Source organism: Filicampus tigris, chromosome 2, assembly GCF_054856515.1.
Source record: "Filicampus tigris isolate MCC_2025a chromosome 2, RoL_Ftig_1.0, whole genome shotgun sequence".
Taxonomy (NCBI): domain Eukaryota; kingdom Metazoa; phylum Chordata; class Actinopteri; order Syngnathiformes; family Syngnathidae; genus Filicampus; species Filicampus tigris.
Window position 1 is genome coordinate 2,996,602 of NC_141218.1, and position 8,513 is coordinate 3,005,114.

Here is an 8,513-nt window from a genome sequence, read left to right on the forward strand (position 1 = left end):
GAGAGGATTACTGTGCTGAGCGGCCATGTTTCGAGGCAATGATCCACTGAGTTGATACTTCAATGATTCCGTTTTATTTCTTTGTCAGGAGGATTAAGACTTTGATCCTTGTGCTTCACCCACCAGGAAGGAGACATGTCCTTTTATGGGCGGAATTCAACTTAAATCTGGTGGGACAAACTCAGACTGTGACAGAACTTGAATGAAAGAACCGGCGTCAGCGCTTGTGCCACTTTTCTGTCCGCGATGGCACTTTTTTAACTTAGTCCAACACACAAAATTTCATGATGTGTTTGTGTACTTGATATTCCTTTGAGACAAATGTCAAGCATGGAAAACGGGATGTTAAAAAAAAAAAAAAAAATCTCACCACAGAAACAGCAAAGTGTTATCCTTGGAAGTTGATTCAACCTCACAATTTGTGATGGTGGCTGGCAAAAAAGAAAGAGGTTTCCATTTAGGCAAAGTCGGCACAATTTTGTGTGCGTGTGTTGCCTGAGGCGTGCTGATGCTTCACTTATAGTTTTAGTCTGATGAAAACTCACACGCACAAAAATATATATATGTAGACAAAAATGGAGGCTGGGTGTCCCCAAGCTTTTTTGCACCATAAATGGTTTTCACAATCAGGAGATGATCAAATAAAAACAAATGATTCAAACTATTGTACGTCAACAAGCTTGATTTTTGGCCATTGTGAGCGAGACAATAATGTGCAAGGTGTGTTATTTATGTCCATTCTACTCTGTAATTTCATTGTGGTTGCTGTCATTGCAAAAAAAAAAAAAAAAAAAATACTTTCCAAAGATTGAATATTCCAAACAGAAACAAAGACCTGAGTGCTTTTTTTTGGACAATCTCTGGATATTCTACTTGCATTTTAATCCATAGCGCCGGCAGAGTAGTTGTGTGAAACACAATCTCCAAACATTTTTGCTGAGTCTCTCCTCATCCAGGGACCAAATCACCCAGTGCTCGGGGACCTCTGACCTGCACGATGACTTCAAAACTCTCACTTGCTGGGTTCGGCAGCTCTTTTAATGCACCAGAAGTGGAACACCTCCTTGGGGCGCTGCACCGCCACCTTGCCGCATCCGATCACGCGATCTTGGTGCCTGGCCACCAAGCCAAACAGGAAGTGAATGACGGCATGTTGCCAAGCGATAAAATGCTTCAGGTGGACTGTTACCTGTGGCGTCCTCAACATGTCGCAGTCGCCCTTCCAAACGCCGCCTTTCTTTGTCCACACGTGACAGGTGCTTGCCCAGAACCCTCAGCGAGCACTCCTTCCCTCTCAGGCGCCGTCGAGCCTCCGCCAGTGCCTGTGTGACCACAAACAGGAAATGCAAACTAAGGTTGCACCAATGGCTGATCGGCTATATCTTGACAGTACACCTAAATATGCACTGATACTACGTGAACACACCAATTGCCACTTAAACATGCTGACATAACGGTTTTGGGGCGGAGCCATGTGGAGACACGATGTAAGTCATGGCATTGTCAAGTGCCGGCGAGTTGTGCCTCAGGTGATGGCGTGCGTGTGTGCGTGCGCACATGTACCTCCGCCATGCGGCCGAGCGCACGGTGGGCTTGCTCCCGCTCGGTGACGTGCGCGTTGACTTGCAGCTGCAGCGCGTCGCGCTGTGTCGATTGCTCCTGAAGCAGGGCGCGAGCTTCCTGTTCCCCAGAGAGTGCTTGGCGGAGGTCCGTGCACACGCTGTCGAAGTGCTTTGCTGGGACCTACACACACGCACACACACGCGCGTCACACTACTAATACTACAGTGTGTGTGTGTGTGTGTGTGTGTGCGTGGGTGTGCGTGCGCGCGTGTGGGTGCGTGTTCTCACCGTCCTGCAGTTGTCCCCCCCGCTGTACTCGGTTCTCCTCAGATGGGCCACCTGCAGCCTCAGGCTCCGCCTCTCCACCTCAGCCGAGTGCAGCCGTTGGCTGAGGAGCAAGAAGTGCTGTTGGAGGCGGGACACCAGCATCTAAAGGGAGGACGCAGGTAGAGGTCAGATGAAGACGAGATCGGAGGTTCATCGGAATAAGGGCGAGACCTTCAAGTCGCTGGGGGGCAGAATCGGTGGGATCATCTCACGCAGGATTTCCGGGGCGGATTCCGATTGGCTGACAATCTGCTCCAGGAGGCGGGCCAACCCGGAGCGCGCTGCCGACCTCACGTGTGTCGGGGAGGCGGCGGGAGGAGGAAGGTCGGCCATGCAGGCCAAGATGGCGGACGACAGACGTTTGGAGCGAAGCCAGCGAGCGCACAAGGCGTCCCGACATTCGCCGACATCCTCTCCCATCAGAGTTGACGTCGCGACACACACCACTGGACCGGCGTGTCCCAACTCCAGACGAAACAGCTCCAAGCTCCTCCTCCCGATGGCGCGCCACCACCGCAGTGCCGACACCACGCACACGTACTTTCTCCATCGCCTCCTGGCCGACGTCCCCCCGGCTGTCCTCTCCACTCCGGCTCCGCCCAGAGCGCCGGCCAGCCGCCGCAGCTCCTCCTCCAGCTCCTCCCGCGCCGCCAAGCGCGAGGCCAGAAGATGTTTTTGCCAGGCGAGGTTGCTCAAGCGGCGCTGGGCGTGCGCCGCCGTGCCGGCGAGGAGCGCGCACGCCGACAGGAAGGAGGCGGACTTTCTGCGGCTCAGCGAGACGAGGTCCTGGAGGTGGCAATCGACGGAGTGGTTGAGCCTCCCCCAAAAATATCAAGTGGAGAAGAACAACATGTGATGCCAGTGACCTGCAGCTGAGCGACGGCGCGCCTGTGTCGGCCGCTCCAGGCCTCCGCCCGCCTCCTCCCGCCCTCCCGGGCACGCGCCAGCGCGAGCTTGTGATGCCGCTGCAGCTGGTGCAAATGGCCGCTGTTGTCCTGGCACGCTGTCTGCAAACGAGCCACCTGCGGGGGGAGGGGCGAGGCGTTGGCCGGGTGCAAGAGCGAACCTGAATGCGACGACATTTTGACAGCCTCACTTTGTTGTTGGCCTCCTGGAGGTCAGAGGTCAGCTGCTCCACCAGCTCCTTGATGAGGTCACACAAGTCTGAGCAGCTAAACTTACCCAGCATGCTTTGCGGCTCTGCGAACACGCAGCCCGCCAGCAGGCGCTGATACACGCAGTGAAGGAAGGACAGGTGGGTCTAACACACACACACACACGCACGCACGCACGCGCACACACCACTTTATTTCTCGAGCACTTTAAAGTGGAAGTCAACCCAAACATTTTTTTTCAATGTTCTGTGCAGGCCCACTAGTTGAAACAAGGCATTGTGATTAATATTGCATTTGGGGAATATGAGTTAAGCAGCAAAATGCACCTGTTTTTAGCCATCTCAGGGGGTGGCCATTTTGTCATTTCTGTCGACTGAAAATGACATCCCAGTTGCTCAAGTAACGACCAATCTCAGCTCACCTGTTTTTTGAAGCTGAGCCATGATTGGTCGTTATCTGAGCCCTAAGCAACCTTTCAGTCATTTCCAGTTGACAGAAGTGACAAAATGGCAGCTCCCTGAGAAGGCTAAAAAAATGGGGAGATTTTGCTGCTTAAAACACATGTTTGGGTTGACTTCCCCCTGAAATAAACTACCACAGCTGTACGGAAAGATCTAACATAAAACATTAAATGATGAAAATGATCCATAAAATATTTTTTAAATATAAATATACCTCAATTTAAACAGAGTTTGAAACCCTGATTGGAAACCCTAACACTAGTTTAAAACCCTAACCCTACTTTGAAACCCTATTTAGAAAGTTTAACTCTAGTTTGAAACACTAATTGGAAACCCAAACCCTGACTTTAAACCCTACTTTGAAACCCTAACCCTATTTGGAAGCCCTAACCCTAGTTTGAAACCCTACTTTGAAACCCTAACCCTAGATTTAAAACCTATTCCTAGTTTGAAACCCTACCCAGAGTTTGAAACCCTAATTGGAAACCCTGACCCTAGTTTGAAACCCTAATTGGAATCCCTGACCCTAGTTTGAAACCCTAATTGGAAACCCTAACCCTAGTTTGAAACCCTAAATCTAGCTTGAAACCCTACTTGGAAACCTTTACCCTAATTTGAAAGCCTACCCAGAGTTTGTACACCTATTTTGAAACCCTAACCCTAGTTTGAAGCTCTACTATGAAACCCTAACCCTAGTTTGAAACCCTAATTGGAAACCCTAACCCTAGTTTGAAACCCTACATCTACTTTGAAACCCTACTTGGAAAACTTTACCCTCATTTGAAACCCCTAATTAGAAACCTTCACCCTACTTTGAAACCCTACCCAGAGTTTGTATCCCTATTTTGAAACCCTAACCCTAGTTTGAAACCCTGCTATGAAAGCCTAACCCTTGTTTGAAACCCTAATTGGCAACCCTAACAATAGTTTGAAAACCTACTTTGAAACCCTAACCCCAATTTTAAACTCAAATTTGAAACCCCAACCCTACTTACAAACCCTACCTTGAAACCCTAATCCTACTTTGAAACGTTATTTTGAAACCCTAACCCTAATTTGAAACCTTAATTGGAAACCGTAACCCTAATTTGACACCCTACTTCAAAACCCTAACCCTAAATTTAAAAACTAATCCTAGTTTGAAACCCTACCCAGAGTTTGAAACCCTATTTTGAAATCCTAACCCCAGTTTGAAACCCTACTTTGAAACCCTAACCCTAGTTTGAAGCCCTAACCATAGTTTGAAACCCTATCCCTAGTTTGAAACTCGACTTTGAAACCCTACCCCTAGTTTGAAGCAAAACATAAAGGAAGCCAGGCTTAAAAAATATAAAACCCGTCAGAATAAAACGTAGAGGCAAAAAACACCCACCCACACATGCACATTAACAAACATCAAAGTCACGGTCGACAAACTTACCTTTGACTGTTTCTGAAGCTCCTCGTTCTGCACGGACCAATCACAGCTCTCCTCTTGCAGGCGGGTCGCTCGCTCCTGCAGCTCGATTGACAACTGCCGAGCCTCCTGCAGCGCGTGTGGACAGCCGTCAATCAAAGCGTCGGGACCGTCAGCCACAGACGTGACGATTCGTTTACCTGCAGACGTTGCTTCTGTTGCGCAACCACGCCTTTCAGCGTCCGCTTCTCCTCGTCCAGTCTCTCGCTCGCCAACAGCAGATTGTGGATCTGCCAAGACACACAGGGCATCTTTTTTCTTTTGTCAAACATCTCTTGGTTGCAAACAGCAGATCCTGAACCTGCCAAGATAAGCCAAGCCTTCATTGTGGAGGAAATCCACCTGTTGCTCAGCGACTTCCTGTCTGCTGAGCGCCAAACGGAGCAGCTGCATCACGTCGGCAGGAGGACTCTGTTTCCCATCATCCTTTGCACCTGCAAATGTGAGTTGACAAGCAGGTGGGTGTGGCTTCCTCCACTGACAAGGTCCTCACCGTACCTTTACGTGTGTGCTGTTGGAGAGCGGCCCTGACTTCTTCCAGGAGTTTCCCACAATGCCCCTCTTTTTTTAGCACCTGAACACAGTCAAAGCAATCGTCTCTTCATGCCCATATTTGACAAGGAAATGCGCTGAAGTGAGATGAGGAGTTTCATTTAGACACAAGTGGTGCTCTTTTGCCATCTTGAGCCACCTATAGGCAATAGGCAACATATTTATGGAGGTGAGCTTCAATGATTTGCTATAGCGTGGTTTGCTGTATTATCAAATATGATCATATTTGTTAGAGTGTGTGTGTGTGTGCGCATGAGTGCGACCTGTTCCAGTAGCAGGTGTGTGTTGGCATGTTGCCTTTTCTCCTCCTCCAGCTTCTCAGCCAGGTCAGCGGTGTTCCTCTTCGCTGTCTCCAAAGCAACACTCAGGTCACACTTGTACTGCTTGTATTCTGTCTGCAGGCTATATGCATGCACGCGTGCACAAATATGTTAACAAGTAATCAAGTCATTTGTGTTTGTGTGTGTGTGTGTGCGTGCGTGTGCGTACACTCACCGCTGCAGAGCTTGCTCAGTGCATCTGCTGCTCTCTCTCTCCGCCTGGTAAGCTCGCTCCACGTCTCGGAGCTCTCCCCTCAGTAGTTCCAGTTGGCACTGCGCCTCCTGCTGGCCACGCCGCTCCACTGCCAGCATTGCCTTCAAAGCAGACTATTCAAAATCACTCCCTAGCCACGCTACGGTGCCTTCTATCGTCAGTTGACCATATCGCAGCGCTTTAAGTAGTATTTGACTGGTCGGTTAGTGAATGATTCCCAACGCAGCCTAAGACTTTGCGCGTCCGTCTCACCTGTGTGACCTCACAATGGTGCTTCAACTCCAGGTGAGCTGCTCGTTCGGCCTCCACGTCGGCCTTCAGAGATTTGCGACCCTGTGGGTAAAGAGACGAGTCGCTGAGGAACTTCTTCTCAACACCTCCCCGTCTGTGTCATTTCTTCTTCTGCTCACCTGCACCTCCTTCTCCTGCTCCTTCTGCAGCGCCACCATCCTCCTCTGCGCCTCCTCCAGCGCCTCCTCCTGACGCTGGACATAAGCACCACATTGAAGCCTTCATAATAGTATTACATGGGTGCGTTTGTGTGCGTGGCCTGCCTGCAAGAGCCGGTGCAGTCGTTCGCTCTCTGAAGTCAAGCCGTCAATCAGCACGTCGCGCTCGTCCATTTCCTGCTGCAAAGCGAGCCGCTCTTCCTGTCGGGCCTGCTGAGTCATGTCCAGAACCTTCTGCAGTGATGCAGCTTGCTCTGACACACACACAGACATATGTATATTTATATATACTGGTTCTGAGAAAAATAACTTTAAAAAAGTTAAAAAATAAAACAAGCACATATTATCTAGGATTAGTAGTAGTATTATTATATCCAGTAGTATTATCAATGTTATCCAGTGCTATTTTTTTTTTTGGTTAAAAAACATATTCCCAAAAATGTTGTTGTCTTTTTTTGCGGACGCTAGAATAAATAGATACTTTGTAGATATATCGATAGTTAGACATTTGACAACCATCGCCATTATTATTATGAGGCTTGAAGAATGTGAGAACCCCTAATTTGCGCACCTATGAGTGCTTCATTGCTCTCGCACGCTCGCTGGGCGTCTCTGCGGCTCACGGTCACCTGGTACTGCAGCTCTGCCCTCTGAGCTTCCCCGTGCTCCACGGAGGCCCGGAGGCGGGTAAGTTCCGCCTCCAACGTGCACAGCTGCAAAAGACGCACACACACATTCAGTAGATGATGATGACGTCTGCAAGGTGATGGCTTGGCAGAGGACTTGGTGTGACCTGCTGGTTGTGTGTAGACATCATCTCCAGCTTTTCCTTCTTCAGCTGATGGATCCTCCTCCTTCCCATCAGCTCGCTGTCATAAGACGCTTTGAGATTGTCCCTCCCTCGCCCCTCCTCGCTCATATCCCCCTCTGGCTGCTGGGGGGCGTCCAGCTTGGTGTTGCTGAGGAGAAAACCAAACAAATGCAGTAGTGACATGACCATAGGATTGCGGTGCATTTGGCGTCACCTTGGTGCCCTCATTGTCGTTTTCTTCACCGCTTGGCCGGGGACTCTCCTTTGCTCCTTTGGCTTGTCCTGCATTTTGGCTTCTCAAATGTCAGCGTCATCACCCTGAAAAAGCGTTCCAAATGTGGTTCGTGGCAGCAAGGAGAGGTGGGGGGAAAAAGCAGACTCGCTGCCTGTCAGACCAACAGAGAGGGACTTCCGCTTCTGAGTGAGGATGCTGTTTGGTTGTCTTGACAGCAGGGCAACTGCTTAAACAAAAGGGCGTCAAACACTATTGTATCTTTGGACAATGGGGGAAACTCTTTGTCCGATGTTTTCATTTCCAACCCAACAAAAGGCACTGCTTTGGACACCAACTCGACATTTGCTTTTTAGTAGGGATAGTCGGCGGAAGCCATCGTAAATATGTTTCTCTACACTAGAAAATACTCACGATTATCATCAAGCAAAATGCACCGGTTGCTCGAGAAGGTCGTGGAGCACTATTAAAAGTTGTAACATTTATTAGGCCAAGCGTGTAATGATCATTACAACGGATCGAATACTGAATGTCAACATTCATGAGCGGCGACTTCGCAGCAGTAAATTGAAGATTTTCAATTAAAAAGAAATCGTGTGGGATTAGTATGGCTAAACCACGTGGATTCGTTGTGAAATGTCTAATATAAGCATCTTTACTTAACACTTACTTGATGAAATCGAGCGACGCCGTTTGAATCAGACGCCATGTTTAGTGTCGTTGCGTCATTTCCGCATAGAGCCCTGATTCGTTTTCGCTCCACTTCCGCTAATTGTATATTGACAGTAGAGTACTTACAGCAGAGTATTTAATCACAGTAAAATAATCACTAAATATATGTAATATTAATTAAATAGGCTGAATCAGATCAAAAGGAATTTAAATACATTTACTATGCAGGAAGCCTGTTTTTTGGAGGGCTTTCATAGATTCTTTATAATAGTCCATGTATACATTTTTATGACTTATATGTGATGTAAACAAAGTGTACAAACACAGGTTCACACCAAATC

At 48.7% G+C, this 8,513-nt stretch overlaps 1 protein-coding gene across 2 annotated transcripts; it reads right to left on the bottom strand.

Annotated features, from left to right (window-relative positions):
* Positions 1 to 51: 51 nt before the first annotated feature.
* ccdc171 (coiled-coil domain containing 171) lies at positions 52 to 8,364 on the bottom strand. 2 transcript variants are annotated; one of them, XM_086017457.1, is made up of 20 exons: positions 8,171 to 8,364; positions 7,483 to 7,726; positions 7,251 to 7,416; positions 7,029 to 7,170; positions 6,563 to 6,711; positions 6,419 to 6,493; positions 6,261 to 6,341; positions 5,970 to 6,109; positions 5,738 to 5,876; positions 5,421 to 5,496; positions 5,265 to 5,356; positions 5,063 to 5,152; positions 4,887 to 4,991; positions 2,987 to 3,151; positions 2,757 to 2,912; positions 2,062 to 2,676; positions 1,852 to 1,992; positions 1,564 to 1,743; positions 1,190 to 1,322; positions 52 to 1,115 (listed from the first exon to the last, which is right to left on the bottom strand). In XM_086017457.1, exons 2-20 carry the CDS (start codon positions 7,554 to 7,556, stop codon positions 1,099 to 1,101), a joined length of 2,736 nt encoding a protein of 911 aa, XP_085873583.1. In that variant the 5' UTR covers positions 7,557 to 7,726; positions 8,171 to 8,364; the 3' UTR covers positions 52 to 1,098. The 2 variants fall into 2 exon arrangements, with proteins under 2 accessions (XP_085873583.1, XP_085873576.1); XM_086017450.1 differs by having other exon boundaries at positions 5,970 to 6,121.
* Between the last annotated feature and the right edge of the window lie 149 nt (positions 8,365 to 8,513).

Coding starts and splice junctions, on each gene's coding strand:
- ccdc171 (XM_086017450.1), bottom strand. CDS start 7,556: ATGCAGGACAAGCCAAAGGAGCAAAGGAGAGTCCCCGGCCAAGCGGTG. Junction 7,417..7,482: donor ACGACAATGAGGGCACCAAG/GTGACGCCAAAT, acceptor TTTTCTCCTCAG/CAACACCAAGCTGGACGCCC. Junction 4,992..5,062: donor AACAGAAGCAACGTCTGCAG/GTAAACGAATCG, acceptor CACGCGCTGCAG/GAGGCTCGGCAGTTGTCAAT.